This window comes from Eulemur rufifrons, chromosome 14, assembly GCF_041146395.1.
Source record: "Eulemur rufifrons isolate Redbay chromosome 14, OSU_ERuf_1, whole genome shotgun sequence".
Classification (NCBI taxonomy): domain Eukaryota; kingdom Metazoa; phylum Chordata; class Mammalia; order Primates; family Lemuridae; genus Eulemur; species Eulemur rufifrons.
The window spans coordinates 17,914,457-17,933,175 of NC_090996.1; the positions used below are offsets into that span (position 1 = coordinate 17,914,457).

The 18,719-nt window shown below is 45.0% G+C and overlaps 1 protein-coding gene across 2 annotated transcripts in view; it reads left to right on the plus strand.

The window, feature by feature from the left end:
• XPO6 (exportin 6) overlaps nt 1–18,719 on the plus strand; it is a 95,125-nt gene that overhangs the window by 69,322 nt on the left and 7,084 nt on the right. For both annotated transcript variants that reach the window (XM_069486774.1, XM_069486775.1), the window contains exons 13-20: nt 5,100–5,259; nt 9,184–9,276; nt 9,811–9,955; nt 12,496–12,642; nt 13,488–13,677; nt 16,469–16,624; nt 17,710–17,824; nt 18,000–18,171. In XM_069486774.1, coding sequence (XP_069342875.1) covers nt 5,100–5,259; nt 9,184–9,276; nt 9,811–9,955; nt 12,496–12,642; nt 13,488–13,677; nt 16,469–16,624; nt 17,710–17,824; nt 18,000–18,171 — 1,178 coding nt within the window. The remainder of the gene's footprint in view (nt 1–5,099; nt 5,260–9,183; nt 9,277–9,810; nt 9,956–12,495; nt 12,643–13,487; nt 13,678–16,468; nt 16,625–17,709; nt 17,825–17,999; nt 18,172–18,719) is intronic.

Here is an 18,719-nt window from a genome sequence, read left to right on the forward strand (position 1 = left end):
GTGTGAGCCCTCTTGCTGGCCCAAATCGATATTGTAGTTGACTTTTTAACATTCTGCTGAGTCTATCTTCAGGTGAAAATCTGCAGTGAGTCTTAAATCCTTTTTCTGAGACATAACTAATAACTCATAGTTCTCATCCTAGAGGATAATTTGGCTTATTTTTCTCTAAATAAAATACCATATATCTGCTCTCACTGAAGCCTGTTTACTTGCAATTTCATAGAGCATTTGGCTCTTCTAGATATTTATAAATCTCATCTCAACACTGATCCTTGGTGTGTACTCCAATGGCAAAACCTCTCAGGCTAGAGAAATACTTATTTCCTGTTTCAAAATGAGCTCTCTTGTCCATGATGAAGCATTCCCCCATCCCTTGGTGGCTCACAAGCCAAGTTTCCAAGGCAAAGGCTATTAAAAAGTTGAAACTCTGGTACATTGAGTTCCCTGGTTCCCATAGTCATCTACCCCCTCAAACAACCTCCCTACTGTGGTAGCCTCACTGCCTCTTAGCAGAGCCATGTTCTCTTTTCCCCATAGTTCATGGCCCCTCCTTTCATTTGCATTTACCCTCTAGCCCAGCCTTTAATTCCTGGGTTTCCTGTGGAACCTGCGTAAGTGGGAGTCAGCCACGATTCTTGCCCTGTCCTGGTACTGTGATCATTTATGGCAATAGGGTGTACATTTTGGCCGGCAGTGAGACCTATAGAGTTGTTGCCCAGCAAGGACGCCCCCGCCTCCCAGCCCATCCCCACCCCTGTTGTCAGGGCATTCAAATTCAGAAGATTCTGTGTGCTTCTTACTATTTCTTTCTGCTGCTGCTGGTCTCCTTTCTACTTCCTCCGTAAAGACCAAAGGCAAAGCCTGTGGTGTTGCTGCGGCACATAAGGTGCTGTGTGCCTCTCTCCCGGCAGGTCATCCCTTGCTCTTCCTGTTTGTCTTTCCTACTGGATATGGATTAAGAAACCTTCTCTTTGGTGGTTGTTTTTCTTATACAGCATTTATGTCCTTACATTTATGTGCTACAGTATCCGTTCTGTATTTGGCTTCTGCCGCTCCTCATTGAGGCAGTATTTCTGTGTTAAGTAACCCCTCTAACTTTTCTAGTTAGCCTTGCAAGCTTTCCTGCCTAAGAGATTGTTTCAGCTACAATATATAAGACTTTTAGACTTAGATTTTCTGTTCTGCTTGGGTTCATTTATGATTTATTTGTTCTTTAGGGTATAGTACTTCAAATACTAATTTTTATACCTCTATCTCCTTCACCCCCCTCAAAAGAGAAAACCAAATTATGGGGTTTTTCTGGGGGGGGGGGCCTTTTCTTTTTTTGAGACAGGGTCTCGCTCTGTTGCCCAGGCTGGAGTGCAGTGGTGTCATCATAGCTCACTGCAACCTCCAACTCCTGGGTCCTCCTTCCTCAGCCTGAGTGGCTGGGACTACTTAGGCTTGTTTTTTTGTTTTTTTGTTCTGGCTTGTCCTTCAGATTCTTCAAAAAAGAAAAAAGGTTTTTTTCCAGGGCAGTGATTTGCCAAGGAGTTATTCTTTGGATGTGGCTTAGAGCACATCTAGACAGCTTCAGAATGATTTATGGAAGGTAGGACTAGCGTAGCCATTATATTTTGTCCCTCTAAACCTATATGTAGAATTATTCTCATGTGATTGTTCTACTTTGCAGATGTTCTGTGTTTTGGGGAGGAAAGAAATCTAAGCCTTAGCCAAATAGAGGAAAATGTGGGTGGATCTGAACAGCTTTTCACAGTGGGCCTCTGTCCTGCCCCCTCAAGTTTAGTTGGTGCCTTGCATGATTTTGCTGTGGTGATATTAGGTTTCTAGGCTAGAGAGTGACAGGGGTAGAGAATTTGATTAGGGGTACTTACTGCCCATGTATTTGTCTGCCTTGCAGCAGAACAGAAAAGAACCAGTTACAGTTTAGATTAACACAAACCTTAAATGGCATATGTGTGTGAAGTTGAATTATATGGAATTACAGTTTTGTTAGGTTAGAAGTCATCAAATATCAGGAATTTTGTGTGGTTCAGATAGTAGTTTAAAACATACACAGCACTTCCAAGCTGTTTCTCATTCTAGGTACTGCACTTTGCTAGGGCACATTTAGAGGGAGTGATCAGGAGGGCAAGGATTCTCAGAAGGAGGGTACTAGGGGAAATGGAAGGGACCCAGGGCTGTTTAAGCCAGGAGGAGATTTGGAAGGATGTCACCCCTGTCTTTGCATCTCCCCCTGGCTGTCATGTGTCAGCAGGCTCTGGCCAGTTATGTGTTCTACCCTAGAAGGCAGGGAGAGTAAGGAGGAATTACAGACATTTTTTTTTTCTGTTTTTGACCAAGTTGTCCAAAGACGGAAGGGCCCCCTCAGGAGGCACTGCGTTCCTTAGCATTTAGTGCAGCTGTCCAGGGAGAGACTGAGGGCCAGGTGGGGATGGGGAAGTGCAAGGGCAAAGGGGAGAGGGCACAGCTTGGGCAGGATGCCTTCTCAGCTCTCTAAGGTCCATACTTAAATGGAAACTTGGTTTTAGGGTGGTGTTTGGGTTTGGTTTTTAAAGGAGAAACACAGAATGTTCCCCTTATGTGCTTAAAATGATTAAGAACCTAGTTCTTAGGTATTCCCAAGGGTATTTAGTTTAAGGTATTAAGTACAATGATTACGTTGAAAACTAGTGAACAGGGTAAGGCTTGGTGGGGAGGTAGAGTTGAAAGTGAAGGTTTGCATACGGGAAGAATGAGGGGCTTCCACGTGGCTCTTTGAAAGAAAAGGTGGCCTCACCTCTTTTTGGGCCTATACTGCTCCCGTACCCAATTTCAGGGTGTAGTTTTCATAACGATTAGTTTCCCACAGAGCCCTCAGGTTTGGTTGGTAAGCAAAGGAGCAACAGGAGACGTTGACTCTGGAGCATAGCTATGACTTTGAATATCCCATTGACATTCAAAAGGTATCTAACTGGGAGATTAGGGCCATTGCATTCTGTGGCCCACGGAGGCAGTGTCCCTTTCGCATGACCAAGCATGACCAAAAGTACCTCTGTTTGTTCTGTGGGCTCATCTGGCTGAGGTGTGGGTGGCCACCCTCTTTCTCTGGCTGGAGGAACTGGCTCTCGCTCCTTAGCTGCCCACCGCCAGCTCTGTAGGGCTGCCTGCTGGCTGAGTGCCATTTCCTGCGCCAAGCCACTGCGTCCGTGTCAAGTGGAGGAAGGAACAGGTGACTTAGCTGGCCTTTGTCACTGCCTGTCTCCTTGTAAGGTCCTTCCTTGAGTTGCCCCTTCTTTTTGCTCCTGTTCCTTGGGGTGCAGCCACAACACCCTGGCCAAAGTCCCCTCTTCTAGGGTCCTGTCTTCTTTGGGGTCTGTTCCAGGCACTGTTACTGGCCTCATCACTTGGAAGTTGGTGTTGGATCCGAGGCGTTAAGCCTGTTACTTTATCTGCCACATCAGTGTGAGCGAATGAAGCTCCGTGAGACTTCCCTGTCCTGCTCTAGTTTGCTGTATCTAAGTCATTCATACAGTTATGGTCACTGACTCTGTACCAGGCACTGTGCTGACTGCTGGGCATAGCCCCTCACCACGAGGGCTTTCATAGTCAGTAAAGATACAGACTTGCCAGTCACTAGTTTATCTGCTTACAAGCTTGGGTGCCAGGAGGCTTGCAGGAGTGGGAGAGGGGAAGAGATGATGCCCATGTGAGTCTGAGGGGTATGGGGAGACTTGCGAGGCTTGGGTGGGCAGAGGATTTAATGATGGGTGGTCCAGGCAGAAAAAACAGTTTATTCAGAGGCACAGAGACACAAGGCACCAGGGTTTCTCAGTGGGTCCAGATGACATAGCAGCATAGGTGAAGGTGGTGAGGCCTTGAGAGACCTAAGAATTGACACTAGAGAGTCTCAGTTCCCCTCCTTTAGCGGGAGAGAGCCTCGGAGGGGTCGAACACCTTGCTTAAGGGGAATGTGTGCTTGGTCTGAGTTCTGGGAAGATGGCCGTGCAGCACCGTGGGAGGAGGTGGAGCACAGAGATGGAGCACCGTGGGAGGAGATGGAGCACCGTGGGACTGGGGTTGGTGATGACCAGTCAGGAGGCTCTTGTCTCCTACAGAGAGGAGAGGAGTGAAGTAGCAGAGGGAGGGAGCAGGTTTGAAAAGTGTTCAGCTGGTAGTGGGGTTGTAGCCGCCCTAGGAACAGTGTTCGGACTGTCACTGCCCCTCCCTCCCACCCTGAGGAGGAGGGCTGTGTCAGACTTAGAGGGCTCTTTGCTGGCCTGAAAATTGTGCTGTCTTGTGGATGTGTGTGAGGGCAGGGATTCAAAAAACAAGGAGGTGACTGAATTGAGGATGTTCTTGTCCTTCATCTTAGCATCTTCCTGGTTCAGCTTGAAGAAATTACGTTGAAAAGTAAGATTCAGACCTTGGAAAAGCACTAGCTCTCTGTTATTCATAATGATTACAAACACTGGATAATGTTCTATAGCTTAGAGGGGTTTTTTTAATGCAATCTAAGTTAGCCCTTACAATAGTGAATTAAATAGTAGCATTTTTTTCCCATTTTAAAGATGAGGAAACAGACTTGGGAGGGTTGGATAAGGCACAGAGCCAGCAAGTGGCAGGGAGTCTGTGTCCTCTGAGTCTGAGTCCTGTGCCCTTCATTCCATAGCTACCTAAAAACCTGGGGTGCAGTGCACCTCTGTTCTTCTAGCAGAGGCAGATCCTACCTGTCAGCCCATGGAGATTTCACTCTGAAACAGGGCCATGTGCAAAAGGCGGCAGATTTGGAGTCACATAGACTTAGCTTAGAATATCAGCTTTGCCCTGGAAATCGACCCATACTGGGCAAGTTACTGGGCCTCCCTGGGTGTTCTTCCTTGTGTATAAAAACAGTGGTATCCTTACAGGATCCTTGGGGATCAGATTAGATTCATGGTAGCACACCCTATGCTGTCTGTCCCTCCCCCTCTACTTTAGATCACATGTCATGTTGGGTATAGCTTTAGGTGAAGGCCGTGCCCACGTTCCCTGCTTACTACTGAGAAACAGCCTGTGGGTTGCTTTGTTTTGAGACTTGGTTCCTCCTGTGACAAACTGTCTGAGGGGTTCTGTTCCAGGACACAGGTTGAACATCACAGCAGAGAACGACTGCCGGCGGCTGCACTGCTCCCTGCGAGACCTGAGCTCCCTGCTGCAGGCCGTGGGCCGCTTGGCCGAGTACTTCATCGGAGATGTGTTTGCTGCGCGGTTCAATGATGCCCACACGGTCGTGGAGAGGTAGGCCGGCAGTTACGTTCCGGAGCCTCCTTCAGGGCTCAGTTAAAACTTACCTTCTTGTGTGAGGGGCAGCATATTGCCAGGTAGTTTCCACTCCGGTGCCAGGTGAATCTAGGCTTTGCCTCGTACAAGCTGATAGGGAGTAGATTACCTGTAACCCCCCTGAACTTCAGGTCCCTCATCTGTAAAATGAAGTGGAAGTTGTGATTGATGAGATAGGGCACTTAGCACAGTGCCTAAGTGCATGGCAAAACACTCAGTAACACAAGCCGATATTTCATTGAAGATCTTGTATTAATACACAGATAGAAAGACAGTATTAGAAGAAGCCTGGTGAGGTTGATCTTCATATTTTTCCTCATAGGATAAAGAAACATTAAAAAAGCCCTACTGGCCGGGCGCGGTGGCTCATGCCTGTAATCCCCGCCCTTTGGGAGGCCGAAGTGGGAGGATCTCTTGAGCTCAGGAGTTTGTGACCAGCCTGAGCAAAAGCGAGACCCCACCTACAAAAAATAGAAAAATTAGCCAGGCGTGGTGGTGCACACCTGTATTCTCAGCCACTCGGGAGGGTGAGGCAGGAGGATCGCTAAAGCCCAGGAAGTGTGAGGTTGCAGTGAGCTGTGATGACGCCACTGCACTCTAGCCTGGGTGATAGAGCGAGACCCTATCTCCAAAAAAAAAAGCCCTACTGATACTGGGACACCAGCCCTATCCAAGTAGGCAGCTAGATGGCACAGCTGGGGCTTTTTGTGTTTTCTCCAGTCCTGTGAGGGCCCTCAGGAATGAAAGCTGGGCAGTCCCCAAGCCTGGCCTGACCTTTTTGGCACCAGGGACTGGTTCCGTGGAAGACAATTTTTCCACAGCTGGAGGTGGGGGATGGTTTTGGGATGATTCAAGCGCATTACATTTATTATGCAGCCAAACCTCTTTGCTAATGCTAATCTGTATTCCCAGCCGCTCCCCAGCGCTAGCATCACTGCCTCAGCTCCACCTCAGATCATCAGGCATTAGATTCTCATAAGGAGCCACAACCTACATCCCTCACATGTGCACTTCACAGTAGGGCTCACGCTCCTAGGAGAATCTAATGCTGCCACTAATCTGACAGGAGGCGAAGCTTATGCAGTGATGTGAGTGATGGGGAGCGGCTGTAAATACAGATGAAGCTTCGCTGGCCTGCCTGCCGCTCACCTCCTGCTGTGTGGCCCGGTTCCTTACAGGTCACGGACACTGGGGGTTGGGGACCACAGCCATATAGGGTTTACAGCTGCATTTGTTGAGGAACATTTCATTCTATCCACTGTACACTTAAAAAGTCAGGTATAAATGATAGAAGATTTAGATCATTTCAAAGTAAGTGATAGATTGGTTAGGTCAAAACTAGTAGATGTGAATCCGGCCAAAGCCAAGACACTTGATGCTTTCATTGGCCCAGTAGCCAGATCACTGGTAACGTACGGAGGGGGAAAAAGAGCCCCAAGAGCTAGTTACATGGCATCCAGATTTTTTGTTAACTGGTACATTTTCTGCTCAAAAGCAGAGATAACTAAGACTTTAAATCCCTTAAAGCCAAGTTAATATTAATAATAAAAGCAGCATACAATAGTAGGAAAATTTCAGAAGTGTTTTACACATTTTATTTCATTTCATTCTATACTTTGAGAGACAGGTATTACCATTTTATTGTTGAGTAAACCGTGTCTCAGAGATGGTAAGTACCTTGCCGCAGTTCACACAGTTCCTGAGAGGAAGCATATGGATTTTAGACCAGTTTCCTGAGTCCAATTGTTGTGCTCTTTCCAAACTGCAGCGTTTCTACCTCCAGATTCTGTTTTTCCTCCTGTTCCTGTGCTAGGCCCGTTTGCACCGATGGTTGTTAGCAGGGATGGGACGTGTCTTTCTGTCTGAAAGCCATAGAACAGAGACCATTATTTGAATTTACTCTGTTAAGCAACACAGATAGGTCTTCCAGTCTTGTCAACTTTGGAGTGAGATGGTATTTCAGAGATCCTGAATCATTTTATAGGTCCTTTTACATACATCTTTCTGCACTGCTTCGACTTGAAAGCTTCGTACTTAAAGATACTTGGTATTTCGTCTTTATGTAGAATAAAGTGTGAGAGGAGGCTCTTGTTACGGCTGCGCGATCTTAATAGTGTGATTAGCAGTGTTTCACTTAACTAATGTTTTTTCATCTAAAAACATGGCTAATATTAAAACTGTTAAACATAGAAATATTAAAAGGCACATATAGAAGCCCATTTTTAGTGCAGCACAGGATTTAAAGAGCTAAACACCAGGTGCACATCAGTATATTGCTTAGTGATAGTAACTGTTTTGATCCCTAGCTATCACCAGGACTTCCTAGGACTTCAGGTTAAGAACCATGGCTCTTTCATCCTCACTTTCTTGACTGCCTGGAAGTTCCCCTTTCTGACTGCTCCTCAACCCTGACCAATTTGTGGCCCAAGCCTGGGGTTTTCTATCTGGAGTAAAGTCCTGCTTTCTGTCCCCCATCAGAGAGGAGTCATTTTCGTCATTTTCAGAGTGTGATTCCCCCATGCCTCATGCTTTTCAGAGATGCTGTCTTCCAGGCCCCTCTTCACACCTGCACAATCTGTTTGCTGGATAGGACCAGGCGATTTGCATTTGCAACAAGTTCCCCAGTTAATTGTTATACTCCGAAAAACAAATACTGTCTTGTCTGGCATCAGCCTCAGATCTGGTCCCAGGTTTCCGTACAGAGTGGGCAAAGGGAGAACTTAGCCAGCTCTTGGATTTTTTCCCCTTTCATTCAGAAAGGAATGTCTTTCTGTCTCTAATGAGAGAGGCATTTCCTGTTTCCTAATAGAGCTGGTTATTAGTTACTGTATTTATTGTTTACTTATATACAGTGAGCCCTTGAGCAAACAGTAGGCTCAACAACTTGCTTCTGAAAGAATTGTACTGGAACTTAAAAACACCTCGGTTTATTATAGAAACATTTTGTCCTCTCATTCTCTTTTCTTTCTTTTTTTTTTGTTTCAACATATTATGGGGCTACAAGTGCTTAGGTTACTTATATATATTGCTTTTGGCCCACCCTCCTCTCATTTTCTTTCTCCAAAGTTTTATCACAAACATTTTCATATCTTTAGAAAAGTTGAAAGAATTGTATAGGGAATACCCGTATACCCACCACCTAGATCTTACAGTGGATAATTTGCTATATGTTATTATATCCACCTGAAACATTTCCTTTTAAAAATGATTTTAAATAAAAGCTAAGATGGTTTTTTCATTGTAAATTTTATCAAAAGGTCCATGTCAACCTATTGAGGTAAACTATCAAAAGAGCACGTCTGCTTTTTAAAGGCTATTATTCTCATTTATAAGAGCATTATGTATTCCTCATACATTTGGAAATATAGAACAGTAGGGAATGAAAATCATCCATGGTCTACTCACTTCATCCTGCCGCCAAAACAAGTAATACTAGCAAGCATATTCTGGTGAAAATTCTTTCAGCTTTTTTTCTGTTAGCAGATACACATTTTAAAAACAAAATTGGAATATATTTTGTATATATATTTGTTATAGCATTTTCACGTTGCAAGTATCTTCACTATTTGTCATTAAATAGTCTAAGCATAGTTTTTATTGTATATGTTGTATTACATTGTATTACATCCTCTGTAGTAGATATTTATATTGTTTTCAAAATTTTTGACACTGTAAATAATGCTTTAGTTAATATGCTTGAATATAATTCTTTATGCACATCTCAAATATTTTCCTTGACATAAAATTGAAGTGTCTAGTCTTGATTTTTTTTTTTTTATATAAAATAAAGTCTGTCCTTGGGACCTTTGTTGGCACCTTGTCTATTTTTCTGTTTTAGTCCATAAGCTGAATGTTCTTGTTTACTTGCTTCTTTGCCAACAGGTTGGTCAAAGTCACTCTGTATGGATCTCAGATAAAACTGTACAACATTGAAACTGCTGTGCCATCAGTATTGAAGCCTGACCTCATTGATGTGTAAGTCTAGAGTTTGGTGTTTGTGCGTTCTCAGGGAAAACCTTGTTTTCCACCTCCAAAAGATTTCATAGAGAAAAGGGAACATGAGGGAAAAACTCTTAAACTCCAAACCCAGAGAGATGGTTTGATTGTATGTTTCAAGGTTGGAGAAAGTGGAATTAGGCAGATGAGAGCTGGGGTGGACGTTCTGTGGAGTAGGCATTTCAGGAGGAAGGAACAGTACGAGCTGTGACAGAGTCACACAGTTAGGGAGGTGAGCACTTTGTGTGGTGGGAGATGAGACTGGGTAGGTATATGGGGACTAATGTGGAAACACCTTGGATGCCGTGAATCTTACCCTGTAGACCATTGGCTGAAACTGTAGGGTACAGTGTTTACATGATTTTTTATTTAGGTCCTATGTGAGCAAGTAAATGATTTCCATACTGTCACCTAAATGCAGCAAGTGGAATTCTTACCTTCTGTGGAAACAAGCTTAACGCTAATAAATTTTCACCATGGCCTTTAAAATCCCATCTTCTCTCGTTTCTGCAGGCATGCCCAGTCCCTGGCTGCGCTCCAGGCTTACTCTCACTGGTTAGCGCAGTACTGCAGCGAAGCTCATCGGCAGAACACGCAGCAGTTTGTGACGCTAATCTCTACCGCCATGGATGCAATCACACCTCTAATCAGCACCAAGGTCTTGAAACAGCGAGGGCTAGACCTTTTTTCTAACTCTCTGTCTGTCCTTCTGTCCGTATATCTATTGACTATAAAATCAAAATATTACGCAGATCCATAATTCTTACCACTGATATAACTGTGTGTTATTTCATGTTTCTTTTGAGTTATAGTGCACATACATTAAAATATAACTTTATTGTTTTAGTTGTCGAAGTCCCAGATGAATATATATATGCTCATTGTGTAGAAGTAAAACATTGTTCAAATTTACAGGCTTAAAAAGTTGTACTTTTTAATCCCTTCCTCTGAAACATGTTCCTTCCCAAGGTAAGCACTGTCAGGAGTTGGTTGGTCAGGCATACCTCACTTTATTGCACTTTGTAGATAGTGCTTTTTTTTTTTTTTTTTAAACACAAATTGAAAGTTTATGGCAATCCTGCGTTGAGCAAGTCTATCAGTGCCATTTTTCCAACAGTTCGTGCTGTATCCATTATGGTGATTTGTGATTGGTGATCTTCAATGTTACTATCGTAATTGCTTTGGGGTGCATGAAGCACGCCTGTAGAAGACCATGAACTTAATGAATGTGTGTGTTCTGACTGCTCCACTACTGACCATTCCCCCACTCCCTGACCTCAGGCCTTCCTATTCCTTGAGGCACAAGAGTATTGAAATTAGGCCAGTAATAACCCTATAATGGCCTCTGAGTGTCCAGGTGAAAGGAAGAGTTGCACGTCTCTCACTTTAAATCAAAATAGAAACAATTATGCTTAGTGAGGAAGGCATGTCGAAAGGTGAGAGAGGATAAAAGCTAGGTCTCTTACACCAAATAGGTGGCCAAGTTGTGAGTGCAAAGGAAAAGTTCTTGAAGGAAATTAAAAGTGCTACTCTGGTGAACACATGAATTATAAGAAAGCAAAGCAGCTTTATTGCAATTTTGAAGGCTGAGAAAAGTGAGGAAACTGCGGAAGAAAAGTTTGAAGTTAGCAGAGGTTGGTTGATGAGGTTTCAGGAGAGAAGCCATCTCCATAGCATGGCAGTACAAGGTGAAGAGCGAGTGTTGATGCAGAAGCTACAGCAGGTTATCCAGATCATGGATGAAGGTGGTTATACTAAACACGTTTCAGTGTAGAGGAAACACTACAGTATAGCGTAAAGATAACTTAACTCACTGGGAAACCAAAAAGTTCATGTGCCTTGCTTTATTACAATATTTGCTTTGTTGTGGTGGTCTGGAACTGAACCTGCAATACCTCTGAGGTATGCCTCTACTTGCTTCCAGACTTCTTTCCATTTTTATGTTACAAGTAAAAGTTAGTGGATAGCTAGATGGAGAGCTATTTTTGCCTAACAATATGCCTTGGTTTCCTTTACATATGTATGTAGAGCGACTTCAGTCTTTTAAATTGCCCAATGTTATTGTTTTGTGAGAATGTGTTATAATTTTCCTGGTGATGGAAAGGAGCTCCTTTTGTGTCCATCTTTCTCCACATACGCTAGTGGGCCTGTAGGGTGGATTCTTGGAAGTAGGATTATTGCGTCAAAGGTCATATCCATGGAAAATTTGACAGATTCTGTTAAGTTGTCCTCTAAGAAAACTACCAATTTATATTACTCGAGCATACACATCGTTATTTTTCTAATTTTTTCTTGTAGTTTTAATCACAAATAGCCTTTTGTACCACTTTTAGCAATGTATTATTTTTATAAGAGCAGTGTATTATTTTTCATAAATTTATATTGTGTTTATAATTATAATTTGTAAAAGAATTATAATATTTCATCAGAAGTATGTTTCGTAATTTACCTAGCCATTGCTAGACTCTTAGGCTGCCTACATTAAAAAAAAAAAAAAATTACAAAGTATTCTGAAATTCGTGCATTCATGAATGTAGCTTTGTCCTTTTAGGTAATTTCCTTAGAAGTAGAGTTAAGTGGGTTAAAGGTTAGGAATATTTTGTGGTTCTAGGAGATGATACTAATGCTTCTGTCCTAAATAATTCTACCTGCCCTGACTCTTAGGTGCGCTGTTTTCACCGGTCTTACTAGCATTAGGTCCTAATCTGTAAAACGTTTTCTCTTTTTGCTAATTTGAAAGTGACAATGGTACTTGAACCAAGTATTTGATAGGCATGTGGAGGTGAGAAAAGTAGGAGAGACTGGCGTGACTGATGAAGCACAGGAAGTGGGGGATTCAGAGAGATCTTGAGGAGTGAGATGAGGAGTCCCAGATTGTTTGAAGGGCCTGAGTTGGCTGATACGCCAAGAAGTTTGCCACGTGATTTCATAGCTGACAAGGAGCGACTGTAGGTTCTTGGGCTGAGAAGTGACGGAGTTCCAAGCTGCCAGTGACTATGAAGGAGGAGCTGTGAGGGCAGGCATGATGGACACGACAGTGAAGAGGGGTTCCTTGTTGAGGACATTTCTGGAGCTAGAGCCTCGGTGGTATCATCTGGCGGCCAAGAACCGTATTTAACTCGTGGCTGCCTCAGCAGAGTTCTTCTAAAACCAGTCTCGAAGGGGCTGTAGTGAGCTGATGTCTTCTTCCCTCTCCAGGTCCAAGACAAGTTGCTGCTCTCTGCGTGCCACTTACTGGTCTCCCTGGCCACCACCGTGCGGCCCGTCTTTCTAATCAGCATCCCTGCAGTGCAGAAAGTGTTCAGCAGCATCACTGATGCCTCTGCCCAGCGACTTGTCGATAAGGTGAGGCTCTAGAACTCCCCCAGAGCCAGGCGGCTTAGACCTGAGGAAGCTGAGGAAGAAGAGTCTCGAACTTATTTTTGCATTCAGAGCTTCCAGGCCACACCAACGTAGATTTCTTACGTGTGTGGCACTGACATAGCCTCGGTGGTTCTTATAATGCTCTTTCTGATGCAGAGTCGATGTGCTGGTGTGGATGTGTAGCAGCTGCTGGTCACCTGGTAATTTGGCCAGTGCTGTGAGAGTCCTTTTTGTGTTGTTTTTGGTTCTAATAGTCTGCTTTTTGTTGCTGTCATTGTTTGTTAAGTGTTTTTTTTTTTTTAAGGTTGAGAATCTCCAGTCAAGTGTATTCTTCAGAATCTTCCTGGGAGGCTAAGGTGGGGAGGGGAGGGGAGTTGAAGCAGGTACTTAGGAGCACCTGGATTTGAGTGCGTTACTCCATCCTGGAGCTAAGGACACATGGACTGAGATTCTCCTAACAACCCAGTTCTAAGTAGCTTCTCAGAGGGTGTCAGAAGGCAACAGCTGAGGGACATGTTAGATCAGTGTCTACAGTGTGATTTCTCCTCTATGCTTCCATTACCAGGTTAGAGGGGAAGTGAGGGCACCAGGAATGATTGTTGAGACTGGCCTTGGGTTATGCTATACCCAGACAGGGTGTTTTTGTTCATTTCTTTTTCTTCTCCAGGCTGCCTTAGGGTGGACCAAAGGCCCTGCCCAGGTTATAGGAAAGCCTGGAGGCCTGAGCTCAAAAGTGTGCAGTGGGTGCTGAAGGCTGTGTTAGGCACAGCTGCTCTGCTCTCTGTTGCTCTTTGACCTCTGATGGGTGCCTTTGGGGTCTCTCCTAGGCTCAGGTGTTGGTCTGCCGAGCGCTCTCCAACATCTTGCTGCTCCCGTGGCCAAACCTTCCAGAGAATGAGCAGCAGTGGCCTGTGCGTTCCATCAATCATGCCAGCCTCATCTCCGCACTCTCCCGTGACTATCGCAACCTGAAACCCAATGCTGTTGCCCCACAGAGAAAGATGCCACTGGATGACAGTAAGTGACGCTAGGCAGGGACAATACAGGGAGGGAGGTGGGGCAGGCATTGTTCTTCCTCTGTGGCAGATGAGATTTGCACCTGAGGCTCCTGAGGTGCATTCCTTTGTCCCTAGTCACGCAGCTGCCAAGCAGGAAAGCCAGACTAAGGTGGCAGAATCCTGCTTGTCTATGGAATTCAGTCAGCACAGCAGGTGGACAGATTTCCTGAATGCACACTGCCCCTTCTCTTATTTAAGATGAAAAAAAATGCTGGGGCCCTAAGAAAAACATCCACAGAAGACACTCTTGGTGGTGCCTTCTGTAGATAAAATAAATCCTATGGAGATTGTTGATCCATTTCAGGTGTTTGTATAAGCAAACAAAGCAGTTCACCTCTACATACTGGGAAAATGAAAATTTTTTTTTTAAGCCATCCATTTTTCTGGAAGAAAGCATGGTTTTTAATACCTTTATAGTATCCCACTTATATGGTTTGGATGTTTGGCCCCTCCAAATCTCACGCTGAAATTTGATCCTCAGTGTTGGAGGTGGGGCCTGGTGGGAGGTTGTTTTGGGCATAGGGGCACATCCCTCATGAATGCCCTGGTGCCCTTGCTGCGATAATTAGTTCACACCAGAGCTGGGTTCAAAGGAGCTGGGTACCACCTCCCTCTCTGACTCCCTCAGTGGCCATGTGACACGCCTGCTCCCCTCCCCCTTCACTGTTTGCCACAACTGGAAGCTCCCTGAGGCCCTCACGAGAAGCAGATGCCGTGCTGCTTGTACAGCCTGCACAAGTGTGAGCCAAATAAACCTCTTTTCTTTATAAATTACTCAGCCTCAGGGATTCCTTTACACAAAACAGACCAACACACCTACCCTGCAGCGTACCACAGTTTACCCATCCTCCTATTAGTACATACTTAGAGTGCTTTCAATTTTTCACTTGCACATTTTTGCAAATCTTGGTTTTGTGTTTCAGTTTCCTTCAATATCAGAGGTCAGATTTTGGTCTCTTGACTCTGTTGACTTTTTCTCCTAAACTGCTTCTCTTGGGGCTTGTGCTTTCTTGAGGAAATGTCTGTCCTAAGTGTGATTTCCTGGCTTGGTAAAAGTCCATGTGCTTGTTGTAGTTGTGAGTCGCCCCTTAATCAGTAGTGTGGGTTTGTCTTTCAACGTCACTTCCCAACGTCACTATGGACATGGACCAGTCCTGTTATGAGCTATTGTCTTCCTTCGTCCTCAGTCCTGTGAGTGAGGTGATGCTCTCTGTCCACATTTTCAGGTGAGGAACCCAAGACTCAGAATTTAGCAAAGTTAGGGTCTGAACCTGATTCCGTCCACTTCCTAAGCATGTCTCCTTTCTGCTTTACCCTTCCCTGGAAGCTTCTCCAGCCCCATCGAGGCTGGCGAGTACTGTGTTCAGGACGGTCCAGAGAATGCTGCCGGGTGGAGGGTGACTTTCTCAGCCCAGCTCTGGCTCAGCCTCTGGGGTCGTCAGTTGAGATTGCCAGGCTCAGGCAAGCCATAGGGGTCTCCTTGGGGAGGCCGGTGGGAAGCTCCTTGTCTCAGGGGAAGGATGACCCCACTCATGCTGGGGGATGAAGACAGCTTCTTACATGCCAGGTGCATTGCTAGGACTGTTCTGAGCCTTGTCTCTAAAATCCTTACAGTACACCTGCAAAGGTGGGGCTGCTGGCTGCTCCCAGTGCACCGATCCTGGCTACGGTGTACAGCCATCTAGTGATCATCTGTGGCTCATATCGAGGGTTCTCTGGCCTCCTGCCTGTTCGCTGGCCACTGCCTCTATTTGTGCTATATGGAATCATGATGTGAACTCATACATCAGGGTATTGTTAGAATTATTATCGCCAATAATAATAATAATTACACATGTTATCAGGCTATAGGTCTGATAGGCGAAAGATTGATCAGGGCATTTATTCCTGAACCCAGCACCATCACATGTGCATGACAGGGTGTTTGTGTGGATTATCTGGCTACAGTAGTATCTGTCCTTGAAGGAGAACATTTGATCTGCATGTATCCATTCTTGGCTATGGTAATGACCTTGTGACACTTTTGTCACCAGTCTGTTCACTGTCTTTTAGTTTTGAGTAAGTACAAGGCGTCTCACCTGGAGATACATTGTATCTTGTCTTCTCTGTGGACTTACTGCTTGTGGTAGAGGCAAAATTGAGACAAAAACCTGAGCAGGCAGGCAGCTGGAGTCTGGCAGTAACATGGGAAAAAAACCAAAAACAAAAATGAAAAGAGGCCGGGCGCGGTGGCTCACGCCTGTAATCCTAGCACTCTGGGAGGCCGAGGTGGGCGGATCGTTTGAGCTCAGGAGTTCGAGACCAGCCTGAGCAAGAGCGAGACCCCATCTCTACTAAAAATAGAAAGAAATTATATGGACAGCTAAAAATATATATAGAAAAAATTAGCCGGGCATGGTGGTGCATGCCTGTAGTCCCAGCTACTCGGGAGGCTGAGACAGGAGGATCGCTTGAGCCCAGGAGTTTGAGGTTGCTGTGAGCTAGGCTGACGCCACGGCACTCACTCTAGCCTGGGCAACAGAATGAGACTCTGTCTCAAAAAAAAAAAAAAATAAAAAAAAAAAAATAAAAATAAAAATGAAAAGAGAGAGGGATACAGACTGAAGAATGTGGAACGTGATCAGGAACATTCCTTTAGCAAGACTTCGGATGCCTTCGCAAGTGTCTTCCCCTCGCCTTGTGCTTTACTCCCTCTTACTGGGCTTTATCCTCGGACGAGTCATAACCTGCAACTTAACCTTGATTTGCAGCCAAAGTGATTATCCACCAGACACTTAGTGTCTTAGACGATATCGTGGAGAATATCTCTGGGGAGTCCACCAAGTCCCGACAGATCTGCTACCAGTCGCTGCAGGAATCCGTTCAGGTCTCCCTGGCCCTCTTTCCAGCTTTCATCCACCAGTCAGGTAGGAGCTAGCCCTGCGGCCTCACTGGTGGGTGGTACTACGAGAGCCAGAACAACGGCTTACGTCTGTCGGGCACACCGAGTTGGGCAGGGCAGGCCTGGGCTTTCTCAGCCAAGGAAAACCCGATGCTGAAGGCAGAGGGCAGCGATGTCTATTCGTAGGGTCTGAGACCAATGCCCCATGGAAAAGTGAGCAGAGCCCTCAGTACAGGCCTTGGCACCTGTGTCATGTGTCACTGAGGCACTTGAGGCCTCCTGCCTCGTTTAACTGAAATGGATGGGGGAGTAACGGGGGCATTGTACAAGAGAAGCAAAAGGACTTTTTCAGATTAGTGGTACTGTTATGTGGCAAGGTGCGTTTTGCTGAGATGGTTCCCCTCGCTGTCACTATAGAGGCTCTCTCTAGCTCTGTGGATGTACTTGCCCAGCTCTTAGGAGAGCATTTATAGTAGTCTCATCAGCCTTACAAGAGAAATATCAGGCACTTCTTAGTCAGCAAGTATTCATTGATTGCCTCTTGCAAGCAGATTGTGTGCGGTTAGAGCCAAAACGTATTGTACAAGATGATTGTTGAGATCTAGACTTGAAACTGCACTAAATGTAACCAATATTTTCTGCAGTTAATTCATGTGATGGACCAGGGCCATGCAACCTAAATACACCTTCATTATCCACTTTTAGCCACTTAACCCCTGACCCAACTGCAGGAATTACTGGACACAGAAATGGCTCAAGCACTCAGGTGTTGGCCCAGTTCAACAGTTCTATCAGTGTGAGCACAAAATTATCCATCTGCAGCGAAAACTCTGACCATTGGTAGATGTTGGGCAATTAGGGAATCTGTGACCTTCATTTGCTATAGTGAGCCATCAGGCAGAGGGTCCTGGACTAGAACTACTTTCTCAGCATGTCCTTAATCATTTTCCACTTCCCATCATTGGCTGTGATGGTGTTGGGAAATTTTTCCAGCAGGAAGCCTTAGAGAGAGATGATGGTGCAGACTGCAGAAGAGAGTCGATCCAGCCAAGGGCTTCTGTTTATCCCTGTGTGCATTCCTTTGACCATTTGCTTGGTCCCTCCATTCAGATGTGACTGATGAGATGCTGAGCTTCTTCCTCACTCTGTTTCGAGGCCTTAGAGTACAGATGGGCGTGCCTTTCACTGAGCAGATCATACAGACTTTCCTCAATATGTTTACCAGGTAACCACAGACCTGCTGTCCCTGGTTTTCAGATTCAAGTGAGAAGTAGTGGGGCCTGGGTACAAAGCGTGGGACTTTTTGCTCCTTTTTTTCACTTGCCGCAAGCATCGGTTTTCATGCTGGTTCCCCAAGGAAACATTTCTTTGGTTATTATGTGGTTTTCTCTTGTCTGTAGAGAGCAGTTGGCTGAGAGCATCCTCCACGAGGGCAGCACTGGCTGCCGGGTGGTGGAGAAGTTCCTGAAGATCCTGCAGGTGGTGGTCCAGGAGCCCGGCCAGGTGTTCAAGCCCTTCCTCCCCAGCATCATCTCCCTGTGCATGGAGCAGGTGTACCCCATCATTGCTGAGGTAGGAGGGACTAGGGTGGTCCCCGTGCTGCCTCCCATCTCGACACTGGGGAGGGAGTGAAATATCAAGGCAAATGCATTGTGTTTTAAGGTTCCTTTTTAGTTATTTTAATATTCTTGTAAAATAGTTTTTTCCAAAAAAGAATGCCTTTAGCTTGGTTCAGTCTTTTTATATCGGTTGAGTTCATTAGAACTAGTCTAGTGTAAGCATAGCAAGTTAATCATCACAAGGTTGGTTAGTAAGATCAGTTTCCTATGGCAAATAATTCGTAACTTGAAGTGAATATGTGGTTTTCTGCAGCAAATATTGTAAGAAATGTACTTTCCTATGAAATATATTCATAGTCCCAAGGATACAAGGCACGTTCTCAGAACCATTCAAATAAACCTTTCAGTGTTATAGGAAAGCTCTTTGTCCTTCTTAGAAAAGAGACAGGCACTCAGCACGACAAGATCCAGAGTAAGTATAGATTTAATTTAAATTTTATGGTAATAATTATGTAAATAAGAGCTAATCTTTTTGACTGTCCAGACTAAGACTAAGACAAG